A 15668-nucleotide genomic window follows, 5' to 3' on the forward strand; every position below is an offset into this window, starting at 1 on the left:
ACCCCCTGAACATATTCGAAAACTCACCAAATTTTGCCCAAAATTCAGGTCTGCCGAAAAATTTATTTTTTTATGTGGTGCATCATTGGGCATAAAAAAATGGCGCGACAGCGCCCCCTGCAAAAGTCAAAATACATTGCGTCAATGGGAGACGTCCCGACGTCAACTTTGGCATACAGCCACGAAATTCAGTACACGCATTCTTCAAGTGATGCCAAACAAAAAAGATTATTATGGCCACGCCCTTGGACGCACCGGAAGTCAGCCATCTTGGATTGAAAATTCCAAAATGCCGAGTCAGCGTTTTCGCTGACCTCGCATTTTTGTCAACTCCTCTGAAGGCGCTTCACCAGCTGGGCTGAAAATCACTGTACATCATCTAGACAAGTGGGGCATCAAAAGTTATCCAATTCATGATGATCCCTATTACGGTTTCCGTGCTGGCGAAGCCAGCAAAATTCCATCGGAATTTTTGCAATTTTCAAATTTCAAAATTTGCTCCCTGTTTGCGCATGCAAAGTCCGATTTGGCTCAAATTCGAATCAGTTGTAAACCTTTTGGGCCTAAAGCTACTCATTGTGATAGAAACTAAATTGGCGCGATAGCGCCCCCTACAGGAACATCTAATAAATTTGTATGGAAGGCCGAAAATTTAGTTTTTCTCAAATGTTACCAAATTTGACACAAAATTCCATTGGGTCATCACAATCAATAAAGTCAATCAGACCTATGTCGTTTTATTGCTCCGTGTTGCCATGGCGATGCGCCAAATTGCCAATGTTATCCTAATGGGAAATCTCCAAATTTTTCCCATTCATGGGAAAAATATTAGTTTCATGGAATAATGTGAAATTTGGCACCATGACTCTTCATGTCCATCCTGATCAAAAAAGTCAATCAGACCCAATGTCATATTTTTCACTGGGTTGCCATGGTGATGCGCGAAAGCGCCCATGTTATCCTAATGGGAAAATTTCCAAATTTTCGTACATTTCAAAGTCTTATAACGACTTATTTACGTCAACGACGGACATAAAATTTGGCACAGTGATTCTTCAGGTCGTCCCCGTCAAAAAAGTCCATGGGGGCCAAGTTTGTATTTTGCACGGTGTTGCCATGGCGATGCCTGGAAAAACCCAAATTTTGCCATTCTGTGCATCAGCACTTCCAATGTCTTTTCACTTATTTGGTGCCAAACGTGCAGTCCAAAGCCTGCAATAAAACAGAGGACAAGTGGCGCGTCAGCGCCACCCACAGGGAGTGCGGGGCCGGCCTAGTGCGAAGCACGGCCCGCGAGGGCCGTTCGATGCCGCTTGCGGCTTTAATTGTTATTGTTTTTTCAGATGGACCAGAAAATGTTCAAATCTCAGGTCCTAAAGAGATTCAAGTGGACAAAACAGTAAAATTAACCTGCTTTAGTGACTCTGTACCAGCTGCTAACTACACCTGGATAAAGAATGGGACTGTTCTCACTCAGTCGTCTGAATATATCAAATCCATGGCTGGATCTTCAGACAGTGGACAGTACATCTGTCGAGCTTCAAATGAAATCACAAAGAAAACATCTGAGGCAGCACATACAGTGTTTGTTTCAGGTAAAACTGGATTTATTCATGACTTTCATGCTGGTCATACAAGTGTTCTACAGATTCTTTAAAGAAAATATTATTAGATATTTATTTAGTATTAAACAATAACATACAGAGACAATTGTTTACATTTTGTATTTGTTAATCTAAAAGAGCTTAATAATACTCAGTGATCCATTGACTGACAGACCCTGGTTCCTCACAGTAGCATTTGACCGTAACAAGCAGCACATTCACATTTTTGTGTTTTTGTTGTTTAAAAATTACTACGTGACATTTCTGCACCCTGCATGTATAACACAGTCTGAATTTTTTGGAATAGACACAAGTAAATACAGAGCAGTGGATAGAGACAGGGGTTAGGTGAAAATGGACATTTTTCTGACTCTTGAATCCAGAACAATACAGGATTACTCAAACATGCACAGATCAATCAAATTACAACTATGAGCAAACATAACTCTGTAAACCATATGAACACAAACCATCACTGGATCTGTGGTGTTTTCCTGTTTGACTCTTCAAACTAAACTTTCACTCATCTTCACAATGTGCAGTAACACTGAGACGCCACTAGGTGGTAATGTGTTCTCCGCTAAAGTCACTACAAACTGTAATGTTTAACTGTATCAGCAGCAGCTCAGGGGAGTCTCTCAACTGGAGCCATCGCTGGGACAACTGTTGCTTTATTGGTGGTTGTTGCTGGAGCTGCAGCAGGAGGGTTTCATGTGTATAAACACCAGTAAGTTACAAGCACAATATCTTTAGTGTCTTATTTACAACGTGCATATACCATCAACTGATGCTATGACTGAATTTTTTATTTAGAAAAGGCAGAAAGTTGAGCAATAACAGTAAGTATTCTTGTAGTTTATCTAATAATCTCAGAAACATGATTTAAGTTTTATTACATCTCCACACACAGGTCTGAAGGAGCAGCATGTCTACGAGAATACTTCAACTACACACAACTTAAACATTGATGAAAATAATGTGTATCAGAATGATTTAAATGCATATGACAGACATTTGTAAAAAACAATATATATATATATATATATATATATATATATATATATATATATATTGCATCACACATTACACTTCTGATATTGTAATTAAAATACTCCAGTGTTCTTTTTAACTTCACTATAATAGATATTAACGCATGTACTTGTATATGCATGTACTAACTTAAAGTAAAATACACCTGTGTTTTTGTAGTTACATTTTATTAGTCTTAATAACTAAGTAATTGTAATATTATGAGGTTTCTGCTGTGGAAAATAACTCTACAGATGACTGACCTGTTTTGGAGGACAATATGTGTAAAACTTTAAAGGTCACATGATGTAGGAGGACGTACGATTGGGAGGTGACGAGAAACACACAGATTTCCTCTATTAAAAAATAACTATTTCCGATAGTTGTATGCATGAGTGATGGGCATAAATAAGACTCCTAATCTCATACAGCCTCATAAGGAGAGACATGGCAGCATACGTGGTATGAGATACAATTGGCTGTATGATATTTAGGAGAATATACTGTAGGTGTACTGTCAGACCATGGCTTATTGGAGATCCTCAACAGAATAATGTGTTAATTATGTACTTTTTGAGTAAGAGAAGATATGAAATGCTTTAGCAAGGAAGAAAATTTGCACATTTCAGGGGAAAATTAGGGAAAATGGTCTACTTAACCTGTTGTGGTTATGGCTCTATCTCCAACAGAGAATGGACGACAAATGGTATATCCAAAAAAAAACTGTTATACAACCAGAACTGAAAACATTTATTCATCTAAAATCCACCAGATTACAGGAAATTACATCTATTTGAAGGGTGGCTCCCCAGCCCCGCTGTCTGACAGAGGTTCAATACCTGGATATTTGAGAAAAATATAAGGACAAATGAAGGAGGCCTGTGCCCCAGTGTAGCTGTAGGGCTAGTGACGTCCCTGGTTTGGAGGTGTATGTCGTGGTTACGTGAAGACATCTGCAGGAGCTCCACACTACCAGAATGTGCAGGGAAAAAAAAGAAAATATTAATTCATGAAGTTTTCTTCTCATTGTTGTTTTCTCTTGAAAAGAAACTACAGCTCAATAATAGTGAGTTTATAACAGCACTGGCTTTATTGGTTAAGTAACAACAGTATGTTTTGTTGTTATTTGTTGTATGAAATATGTGTTGTTGTGCCTCGACACACACAGATCTGGAGCACGTCTGTGTTAATATTACAAATACACATGCCTTATATAGATAAGGATGATGAAGTACATAACAGGACTTGTTTGTAATGTTCCATGTTGGCAAACCCATGTATTACACACAGGAGATGGTGGTGCAGTATAAACTCTGACTCTAATGTGGGATTTTGTTTTGTAATAAGTAATGAAATAAATATGTTTAAAGATGTTTATTGTTTACCTGTTATTTAGCACTGTCCTTCCAGTCCATTTATCCACTCACAGCCCTTACCACATTAAAAGTAAAATAAAAAAGTAATAAGTAAATATATTGTTTTAATATGAACATATCATGATACAGTTTACAGTGTTTGATAACTCATATTGACCACCTGAGTGAAGCTAGGTGTAAACTCTAAGCACTGAGCACAAAATAGGCATGCAGCAGTGTAGAATGATTAATCAAGGAAAACTTAACAAACAAATGACAAAACACAGCAGTACTTCCTGATACATACTTTTATGACCACAGTGTCCTGGCGAAGACACAAACTACAGAAGATGTGTGTCAAAGTGATGATTCTTTGTGCTACGTTTAGTAAAAACTGCTAAAATATTTTAAACTTTTCTAAATTACTCAACTCTTGGTGTTGATTTCTCAGTTACACTACTCTCCACTCTACAGGTTTAGTCTCAGGAGCTGGTGTGTTCCTGACTCTGTGGATGCAGCTCTAGGAGACACAGACAGATTCTTTAAGGAAGACATTGTTAGATTTTTATTTAGTATTAAACTATAACATATATTAAAATACAGAGACAATAGTTTACATTTTTATTTGTTCATTTAAAACACCTTAATAATACTAACAGATCCTTTGACTTCCTTTTTAAAACTGTATAAATGAGAGACCCTGCCTCCTCAAGAGAATGGTTTAAATCATACAATCGAAATGTATAACTTTTATTTAACTTTAACCAATGCATCACGTCAGTTATGGTTTAAGTTTTTGAAAATGGTTGTGTTGTGTGTAGATTCCTGCATTTAACTTTGATAATTATGAATAAATGTACATACTATAAAATACAACAATAGCTCTGTAGTTGGATTAAAAAAAAAACTTTGACCTGTAGACTAAAAACTGTATAACTTAAAAATGTATAACAATTATGAAATAAAAATGTCTTCCACACATCTGTTCAACGTTGTAGTTTTGTTGTTCATATTAAGTCGATACATTAGTTCAATATTTCTTCATAATGATAATGTTTGTGATGTTGTTTTGCACTGACCACTCTATGTCGCTTTTACTTCTATTCCATCAACAGTAAATATTTCATATTTACAATTTTATATAAAAAAACACTTCTAAATATCTGAGAGGCTGATTACACAGGACAGACTTGGTGAAGCTACATGAATTAAGTATAACTCTAAAGATACAAAGCTCAAAAGATAAGCGTTATAATTTGATATGGAATATGGTGCAGTGTATAATGATTAATCAAAGTATATTATACAGATGAATGACACACAACACTTCCTGATAAATACTTCATATTCCCACTGTGTCCTGGTGAAACTGGTGAAGCTAAAAACTACAGAAGATATGAGTCTCCAAGTGTTTATCCTTTGTGCTGTTTCTGGTAAGAACTGATGAAGAACTATATCCAAATATTAAGTTTACCTGAATTATATATTTTACATTTTTTAATATTCAGTAATTGTGTGTTATTCCCAGGTTTAGTCTCAGGAGCTGGTGTGTTGCCTGACTCTGTGGATGCAGCTCTAGGAGGCACAGTCATGTTCACCACATCACTGGCTCCAACACAAACTCCATTTATATCAATATCCTGGTCAACTGGCACTAAAAATATCATCATTTCAAATGCTGCTGTTAACTTCACTGGTCCAGAGTATGAAGGCAGGATCACTCTGTTCATCTCTACTGGATCTCTGGAGCTCAGGAACGTGGCTCTTAGTGACACTGGACAGTACAGTGTTAACATAGTAACAGGAGATGGACCAACACTTGGATCCATTTTATTGAACGTTTATGGTAATTATACATTTTGGATGGTTACATTTATGTATTAATGTAAGAACACAAAGGTTTGACTACAATATAACTGACATATATGTAATATTTAAGGGGAGACACTGTGGGTGAAAATAAAAAAAAAAAAAAAAAAAAAAAAAAACTAAAAAAAAAAAAACGAATTTAGAGATATCAATTTACCTTCTCTTTTGTGGGTTTGATTTAACTCTTTTGTCATTTTGCTCCCCTCAGAGCCAGTGTCTAATGTGAGAGTCACAGTCAACAACTCAGACTTAGTGGAGTTCAACAGTTCTGTGACTCTCTCCTGTTCTGCTGATGGGGCCAGTTTGACAACTTTCCTCTGGTTAAATGGCAGTACTGAAGTTACAGTCAGTGACAGAGTGCACCTCACTGATGGAGGAGCAACTCTCACTATAACCACTGTGGGGCGCTATGACCAGGGACCATTCGCATGTAAAGTGTCTAATCTTGTCAGTAGCAGCATCAGTGACCCAGTACAACTCTCCATCAACTGTGAGTAAAGGATGTCTACAGTTAAAATACACAAATGCTCAAACAATCCCATGTCTAACTTAATGTAATTTATATTTGATATTTTCAGATGGACCTGATGGTGCCATTTTGAGCATCTCTCCTTTACTTGATTACTATGAGGAAGGCTCAGACGTATCTCTGTCCTGCTCAGCTGACTCTAGACCTGCAGCTCAGTTTAAATGGCTTTTAAATGGAGAGCTGCTGTCTTTTACTGGAGCACAGATACAAATGATAAACATCCAGACGAGTCAGAGTGGAAACTACAGCTGTCAGGCTTTCAACAGCAAAACTCTCAGATATAAAATGTCTCAACCTGCAAGCATCTCTGTGCTGAGTAAGTCAGTGGGTCAAGTTTGGATTCAAAGAAGATATGAAACATTCAAAATCTTACATCAAATCACAAAGAATTTACTTCTGTTGTTTCAGTTTAATTTTGAACAAATTATATGTAGATTTTGTTTTATTTTTCTGTCACAGGGAGAATCACAAATATTCATGTTGAATCATCATCCAATGAGCCAATCGAAGGCACCTCAGTGAATATAGCCTGTGATGCCTCTGGTTCCATCTTCACCAGAAAGTGGCTGATAAATGAACAGGAGCTAAATCCTTCTGAAAACATTGTATTTTATGACCAGAAACGAGTGTTGTCCTTTAGAGTCCTGAAGAGAAAAGACAGTGGAAAATACGTGTGTGAAATCAGCAACCCCATCAGCACTCAGACAGCTGTTTACACTCTGAGTGTAATCTGTAAGTGTCAGGACAAACTGCTTTATGTTTCATTCATTTACTGTAGAATATTTACTTTAACATTATTTTTCAGATGGACCTGATGGTGCCATTTTGAGCATCTCTCCTTTACTTGATTACTATGAGGAAGGCTCAGACGTATCTCTGTCCTGCTCAGCTGACTCTAGACCTGCAGCTCAGTTTAAATGGCTTTTCAATGGAACGTTAATGTCTTTTACTGGAGCACAGATACAAATGAAGAACATGGAGATGAGTCAGAGTGGAAACTACAGCTGTCGGGCTTTCAACAGCAAAACTCTCAGATATAAAATGTCTCAACCTGCAAGCATCTCTGTGCTGAGTAAGTCAGTGGGTCAAGTTTGGATTCAAAGAAGATATGAAACATTCAAAATCTTACATCAAATCACAAAGAATATACTTTTGTTGTTCTAGTTTAATATTGAACAAATTACATTTAGATTTTGTTTTATTTTTCTATCACAGGGAGAATCACAAATATTCATGTTGAGTCATCATCCAATGAGCCAATCGAAGGCACCTCAGTGAATATAACCTGTGATGCCTCTGGTTCCATCTTCACCAGAAAGTGGTTGATAAATGAACAGGAGCTAAATCCTTCTGAAAACAATGTATTTTATGACCAGAAACGAGTGTTGTCCTTTAGAGTCCTGAAGAGAAAAGACAGTGGAAAATACGTGTGTGAAATCAGCAACCCCTTCAGCACTCAGACAGCTGTTTACACTCTGAGTGTAATCTGTAAGTGTCAGGGCACATGACATTTCTGCCACATACATGCATCTTTTGGAATAGGCACAAGTAAATATAGAAAACAGAATTTCTGGGCACATAAGCCTCAGATGCAAGACGACACAGGATTAATCAAACATGCATGAATCAATCAAAATACAACTATAAGCTAACTAATGCTGAGGAAACACTGATATACCATGGTTAAAAGCTCTTAAAAGTAAGTTCTACATAATATGCCCTCTTTAAACCATAAGAACCCAACTATCACTGGATCTGTGGTGTTTTACTGTTAAGGATAAACTTTCACTCATCTTCACAATGTGCAGTAACACTGAGAGGCCACTAGATGGTAATGTGCTCTCTGCTAAAGTCACTACAAGCTCTAATGTTTAACTGTACCTCATTGATTTTCTTAAGCAGCTCAGGAGAGTCTCTCAGCTGGAGCCATCGCTGGGATAACTGTTGCTTTATTAGTGGTTGTTGCTGGAGCTGCAGCAGGAGGGTTTCATGTGTATAAACACCAGTAAGTTGCAAGCACAATATCTTTAGTGTCTTGTTTATAATCTGTATGTAGGCCTACTGTATATTGACAATCTTATGTTTGATTGTTTTTCCAGAAAAGACAGAAGGTTAAGCAATGACAGTAAGTATTCTTGTAGTTCATCAAATATTGACAAAAACATGATTTATGTTTTGTTACACCTCCACACACAGGTCTGAAGGAGCAGCATGTCTACGAGAATACTTCAACTAAACACAACTTTAACATTCATGAAAATAATTTGTATGAGAATGATTTAAATCCATACAATCGAAACTTGTAACCTTCATTTAATTTTTTACTTCAACTAGTACATCACATAAATTATTGTTTAAGTGTTTGAAAATGGTTGTGTTGAGTGTAGATTCCTGCATTTAACTTTAATAGTTATGAATACATGTACATACTATTAAATACAGCAATATCTCCGCAGTTAAATTTAAAAAAGTCTTGACGTATAGAGCAAAAACTGTATAACTTAAAAACTTTGAATTTGTACAAATATTAAATAAAATTGTCTTCCACACGTCTGTTCAATGCTGTAGTTTTGTTGTTCATATTAAGTCGATGCATTAGTTCAATATTTCTTTATAATGATGATGTTTGTGATGTTGTTTTCCCTCTATGTCGCTCTCACTTCTAGTCCATTAACAGTAAATAGTACATATTTACAATTTTACATGCGGCCGAGAGAGGACCCTTTTAAAAAGATTAATTTAACTAAAACTATCCTTAATTTAAAATCAGCAAAGCCACCTAGAATTAAAGAATCTTGGGTTCTATTTTAGATCTGCAGGTAAACCACAGGGGTGAGCAGTGAGTTAAAACCAAGAGAATAAAATTATTAAAGGAATTTATTACAACACGACATAGTAAAAATCACAATAAAATAAATTTCTATTAAAAAAAATAAAATGTCCACAGGTAAAAGCTAAACGTCCATAAACCAGGGGTTAAAAGTGGCTTGTGCAGATCCCAGCTTGCCCCTGGCTCCTCTGGGTAACACTACCGTGCTGACCCTGGGGGGAGGCCACAGAACAACTACCAGTGAGAAGTGCAAATGGCGCTTTTACATAATCCCACCCAAGGCGTGGCCAACTCACCACTCTGGATTGGCTGTTGAGCTGTCCAGTATGGAAGCTCATTTCCGCCATGAAAAAAAAAAAAAAAAAAGCCCCACAGGAAGTTGAAATTTTGAGTTTTAAATTCGTAATTATGAGATTATAACTCTTATTTATGAGTCCCATTTATGAGTCCCATTTATGAGTCCCATTTATGAGTCTTAATCTGTAATTATTAGTTTAAAACTAGTAATTAGGATTTTTACTCTCCTAATTATGAGTTTTAAACTTGTAATTAGACATTTTAAACTCACCATTAGGAGTTTTAAACCCATCATTAGCACATTAAAACTCATACTTAGGAGATCAAAACACATAATTACGAGTTTCTTGGTATATAAACAGGAAGCCCATTCTATGTATTTATAAAATGGCTTGCGAGTTGACAGAGAAGTACTTTAGAGACAGCCTCACAACTAACAAAATACTGCGTTTAATAATAGTGAGCAAACAAACGCATTTTAAGCAAGAGGGGTCTATGGCTCAGAAAAAATAAAACAAATGTGGCTGAAGTGGCAGCTTTTATTGAGCAACAACTGGAGACATCTGGTCTGATGGATGCTCCGAAAATGCTGTGTAAACAATATTGTGACAGAGAAACTGTCCATATTTTACTGTGTTTATTGAACAGTGAAGGTGTTGATCTGAAACAGACTACGGAAACGAATATACCACAGTCGGGGCTCAAATTTTGTCTGGCATATAGATGGCTATGACAAACTCAAGCCGTTTGGAACAGCGATCAGGGGATGTATAGATGGTTTCTCCAGGAAGATCATTTGGCTTGAAGCCTAGAAAACAAACAATGATCCAAAAGTTATTGTTGGGTATTTTATGGATGCTGTAATCACTGCAAATGGCTGTCCTGCAAGAGTGAGGCTTGATTTGGGAACAGAAAATGGACATATTGCAGAGCTTCAGCACTTTTTGCATCACTCTGGAAATCAATTTGAAACAACCCCAGGCCCAGTAACCTTTGGTCCTAGCACGGGAAATCAGTGAATTGAACGATGGTGGCTCACTCTGTGAAGTGTGTTCAGTACTGGATGGAGCTGTTTGACAAACGTAAAGATGGACATTTTTTGGACAACTTTCTGGACAAATCCTTGATCCAGTTCTGTTTCATGAAAATAATACAGGTAGGCTTTTTTTTTTTTTTTTTTTTTTTACTTTTTACACCTACTGACACAAATATTTCGAAATTGATCTAGTTTAGTCCTGATGTAGACCTGATTTTAAATGGACTTGGAACAACCATCACATCTGTGCAGTAAACAATGCAAGATCACCTTATGGAAGGCTTTCCATACTGTACGCTGTTCCACAAATATATGGTGGTTAAAATTATTCACATCCCATAACCATGGACAAGATCTCACTCTGCCTTGAGGAGTGCAGCTTCAAAGATTTTCCCTGTGATGAAGATGTGTTTAATATCTGTGTGGACTTCTTGTCTGAGCATAATTTGTCTTTTTCAAATGATGTGTATCAAACTATTGATCTGTACATTTGTTTACAAGAGCTCATCAGTGATGAGCAACAGCAATAAACAAACATAATTGATCCTCAAAAACAGATTAATAATAAATTAATGCTCATTTGTTTATTATTAGTCATGATCACATTTTATCTCCAAATAGTTCTTTTGAGAAATTATAAATGATAAAAGTGGGAATGTAACATTTACAAAATGTGAACTTTATCAATTTTGATTAAATTAATTTTGTAATTCCTCCAGGTACTACAGACACAAGTGGGCTCCTCTACTGACAAATTTATTCATCAACATCTTGCAAGTGAATCCAAATAAATTAACTCAAGAAAACTGAAGAAACACACAGATAAAATGATAATTAATAAAAAATAAAAAAACAAGACATTCGACAATTACTTTTTGAATATAAAACACAAAGCTAACCTCATTGTCTGTATACCGAGAGGGATTAACTTAGATGTCTTCTTTCTTCTTAAATATGTCTTTAAACTTCAACTTAATTATCTGTTTTTAATCACGGTACCTTTCTAATTTTGCTGAGATCGCTTCTTCTCGCTCAAACCACAGAAGACAGCGCTCACAGACTCAGACCAGAGCTCACGGCCCACTGACTTGTTCAAGATGCCAGAAACTTTATTGGAACTTAAATTATTTATTTATAAAATTAAGTAGGTGATAAATACAAAAGTCCTCCTCTTGTCTCTTCTGTACACTCACTTACAATGTGCGCACTGGCTACAAGCTCAGCACGACCTCCGTGAGTCATTCTGGACACAAGAAGGACCTGTTTTAAACTCATAATTACGAGATTAAAAGTCATAATTAAGTGCTGTCCTCTTCCTTGGGCCTCTCCTGCCCGGGCCTCTCTTCTTCCGGGCCTCTCTTCTTCCGGGCCTCTCTTCTTCCTTCCCTCTCTTCTTCCATCCCTCTTTTCTGCCTCTCTGGTCCATTTATCAGGCCCTTGTTGAGTTCCGCACCTGCTGTTAATTGGCGACAGGTGTGTCCCCCTAATTGTCCTTCGCCCTGTGTTAGACAATGGGTGGGGTCAGGTTCAAAACAACAAAACAGTTCAAAATCTAAACATGCAAACAACCAAAGAACAACTCCAAATCAGGAAAAAAAAAAGAAAAAGAACAACATGCAAATCAATTATACATGAGAAATACCAAACGTAACGTGCAAGATAAACAAATAGGCCACATTCCCAAATATATATATTAAAAAACACTACTAAATATCTGAGAGGCTGATTACACAGGACAGACTTAGTGAAGCTACGTGAATCAAGTATAACTCTAAAGATACAAAGCTCAAATGATAAGCGTTATAATTTGATATGGAATATGGTGCAGTGTATAATGATTAATCAAAGTATATTATAGGGATGAATGACACACAACACTTCCTGATAAATACTTCATATTCCCACTGTGTCCTGGTGAAACTGGTGAAGCTAAAAACTACAGAAGATATGAGTCTGCAAGTGTTTATCCTTTGTGCTGTTTCTGGTAAGAACTGATGAAGAACTATATCCAAATATTAAGTTTACCTGAATTATGTATTTTTACTTTTTTTTGGTCAGTTATTCAGTAATTGTGTGTTATTCCCAGGTTTAGTCTCAGGAGCTGGTGTGTTGCCTGACTCTGTGGATGCAGCTCTAGGAGGCACAGTCATGTTCACCACATCACTGGCTCCAACACAAACTCCATTTATAGCAATAGGATGGTCAACTGGCATTAAAAATATCATCAGTTCACATGCTGGTGGTAACTTCACTGGTCCAGAGTATGAAGGCAAGATCACTCTGTTCATCTCTACTGGATCTCTGGAGCTCAGGAACGTGGCTCTTAGTGACACTGGACAGTACAGTGTTACCATGATACCAGCAGGAGCTGCAGCAATAGAAGGATCCATTATATTGAACATTTATGGTAATTATGTTAATTATATATTATGGTAATACATTTTATTATGTTTATGTATTAATGTAAGAACACTAAGGTTTAACTACAATATAACTGATATGTAATATTTAAGGGGAGATACTGTGGGTGATTATGAAAAAAAAATAAAATTTAGAGTTATCAATGTGAAACTTCTGTAGTATACTAAACTTAGAAAACAAACATATTGCAGTTTTTCATTAGTTTCTTTTTTTATATGAATAGGCATTTTATGTGTAAAAATGGCCCATATAAATGTGAGTCATGGATAGAGCCATTATTACATTTCTTGCTTCTTTTTGTTGACATACTGGGGGGTTTGGACCTTATTTAGTACTTGAATGACTAGGCCTTATTGAAGATTGGCGTAAAAATGTATTGTAGATAAAACCTTAATAAATCAGACTAAGAATTATATATCAACAAATCCTTCTGTATGATGAGTTAATAGACTGGAACATTTGGTGTAGTTGCTATGTCAATGTTTATTAATAGAAAAAAAAAAAAAAAAAAAGACTCATCTGTAAAAGAAACTTTGACAGTTATTTTTATTTTCCTGTAGGAAAAATATAACCCTGTGTTATTTGATTCTTTATGATATATATGTGCGTTCTGTTGAAATGTTTCAGCTGTTTCTCTGCAGAATCTTTACCTTCTCTTTTGTGGGTTTGATTTAACTCTTTTGTCATTCTTCTCCCCTCAGAGCCCGTGTCTAATGTGAGAGTCACAGTCAACAGCTCAGACTTAGTGGAGTTCAACAGTTCTGTGACTCTCTCCTGTTCTGCTGATGGGGCCAATTCGACAACTTTCCTGTGGTTAAATGGCAGTACTGAAGTTACAGCCAGTGACAGAGTGCACCTCACTGATGGAGGAGCAACTCTCACTATAACCACTGTGGGGCGCTATGACCAGGGACCATTCACATGTAAAGTGTCTAATCCTGTCAGTAGCAGCATCAGTGACCCAGTACAACTCTCCATCAACTGTGAGTAAAGGATGTCTACAGTTAAAATACACAAATGCTCAAACAATCCCATGTCTAACTTAATGTAACTTATATTTGATATTTTCAGATGGACCTGATGGTGCCATTTTGAGAACCCCTCCTTTACTTGATTACTATGAAGAAGGGTTAGACATGACTCTCTCCTGCTTAGGTGACTCCAGACCTGCAGCTCAGTTTAAATGGCTTTTAAATGGAGAGCTGTTGTCTTTTACTGGAGCACAGATACAAATGACAAACATGGTGACAAGTCAGAGTGGAAACTACAGCTGTCAGGCTTTCAACAGCAAAACTCTCAGATATAAAACGTCTCAACCTGCAAGCATCTCTGTGCTGAGTAAGTCAGTGGGTCAAGTTTGGACTCAAAGAAGATATGAAACATTCAAAATCTTACATCAAATCACAAAGAATTTACTTCTGTTGTTCTAGTTTAATTTTGAACAATTAATAATTTGATTGTTTTATTTTTTCTCTATCACAGGGAGAATCACAAATATTCATGTTGAGTCATCATCCAATGAGCCAATCGAAGGCGCCTCAGTGAATATAACCTGTGATGCCTCTGGCCCCATCTTCACCAGAAAGTGGTTGATAAATGAACAGGAGCTAAATCCTTCTGAAAACATTGTATTTTATGACCAGAAACGAGTGTTGTCCTTTAGAGTCCTGAAGAGAAAAGACAGTGGAAAATACATGTGTGAAATCAGCAACCCCATCAGCACTCAGACAACTGTTTACACTCTGAGTGTAATCTGTAAGTGTCAGGACAAACTGATTTATGTTTCATTCTTTTACTGTAGAACATTCACTTTACATTATTTTTCAGATGGACCAGAAAATGTTCAAATCTCAGGTCCTAAAGAGATTCAAGTGAAGGGAACACTAAAATTAACCTGTTTTAGTGACTCTGTACCAGCTGCTAACTACACCTGGATAAAGAATGGGACTGTTCTCACTCAGTCGTCTGAATATATCAAATCCATGGCTGGATCTTCAGACAGTGGACAGTACATCTGTCGAGCTTCAAATGAAATCACAAAGAAAACATCTGAGGCAGCACATACAGTGTTTGTTACAGGTAAAACTGGATTTATTCACAACATTTATGCTGGTCAAACAGATTCCTTAAAGAAAATATTATTAGATATTTATTTAGTATTAAACTATAACATACAGAGACAATCGTTTACATGTTGCATTTGTTAAACTAAAACAGCTTAATAATACTAACTGATCCACTGACTTCCTGTTCAAAACTGCAGAACTGACAGACCCTGGTTCCTCACAGTAGCATTTGACCATAGCAAACAGCACATTCACATTTTTGTGTTTTTTTTTGTTTAGAAATGACTACTTGACATTTCTGCACCCTGCATGTATAACACAGTCTGAATCTTTTGAAATAGTCACAAGTAAATACAGAGCAGTGGATGGAGACAGGGGTTAGGTGAAAACTGACATTTTCTGACTCTTGAAAACAGGGCAATACAGGATTACTCAAACATGCACAGATCAATCAAATTACAACTATGAGCAAACATAACTCTTTAAACCATAAGAACACAAACCATCACTGGATCTGTGGTGTTTTCCTGTTTGACTCTTCAAATTAAACTTTCACTAGTCTTCACAATGTGCAGTAACACTGAGACGCCACTAGATGGTTCTGTACTCTTTGCTAAAGTCACTACAAGCTC

The 15668-nt window shown here is 36.6% G+C and overlaps 2 protein-coding genes across 5 annotated transcripts in view; both read left to right on the top strand.

The window, feature by feature from the left end:
* Positions 1-15668, top strand: part of LOC117384180 (hemicentin-1-like) — a 173580-nt gene that overhangs the window by 142957 nt on the left and 14955 nt on the right. The gene's annotated exons all lie outside the window — the stretch shown is intronic.
* Positions 1-15668, top strand: part of LOC117384179 (carcinoembryonic antigen-related cell adhesion molecule 5-like) — a 118442-nt gene that overhangs the window by 101461 nt on the left and 1313 nt on the right. For 2 of the 4 annotated variants that reach the window (XM_033981463.2, XM_055227604.1), the window contains exons 1-6: positions 12464-12533; positions 12636-12956; positions 13672-13953; positions 14042-14308; positions 14453-14725; positions 14798-15049. In XM_033981463.2, coding sequence (XP_033837354.1) covers positions 12497-12533; positions 12636-12956; positions 13672-13953; positions 14042-14308; positions 14453-14725; positions 14798-15049 — 1432 coding nt within the window. In that variant the 5' untranslated portion in view covers positions 12464-12496. Of the gene's footprint in view, positions 1-1343; positions 1596-8285; positions 8392-12463; positions 12534-12635; positions 12957-13671; positions 13954-14041; positions 14309-14452; positions 14726-14797; positions 15050-15668 lie in introns of those variants that run through there. The other 2 variants (XM_055227602.1, XM_055227603.1) reach the window with 2 other exon arrangements.

The sequence above is a fragment of the Periophthalmus magnuspinnatus genome, chromosome 16 (assembly GCF_009829125.3).
Source record: "Periophthalmus magnuspinnatus isolate fPerMag1 chromosome 16, fPerMag1.2.pri, whole genome shotgun sequence".
NCBI lineage: Eukaryota > Metazoa > Chordata > Actinopteri > Gobiiformes > Gobiidae > Periophthalmus > Periophthalmus magnuspinnatus.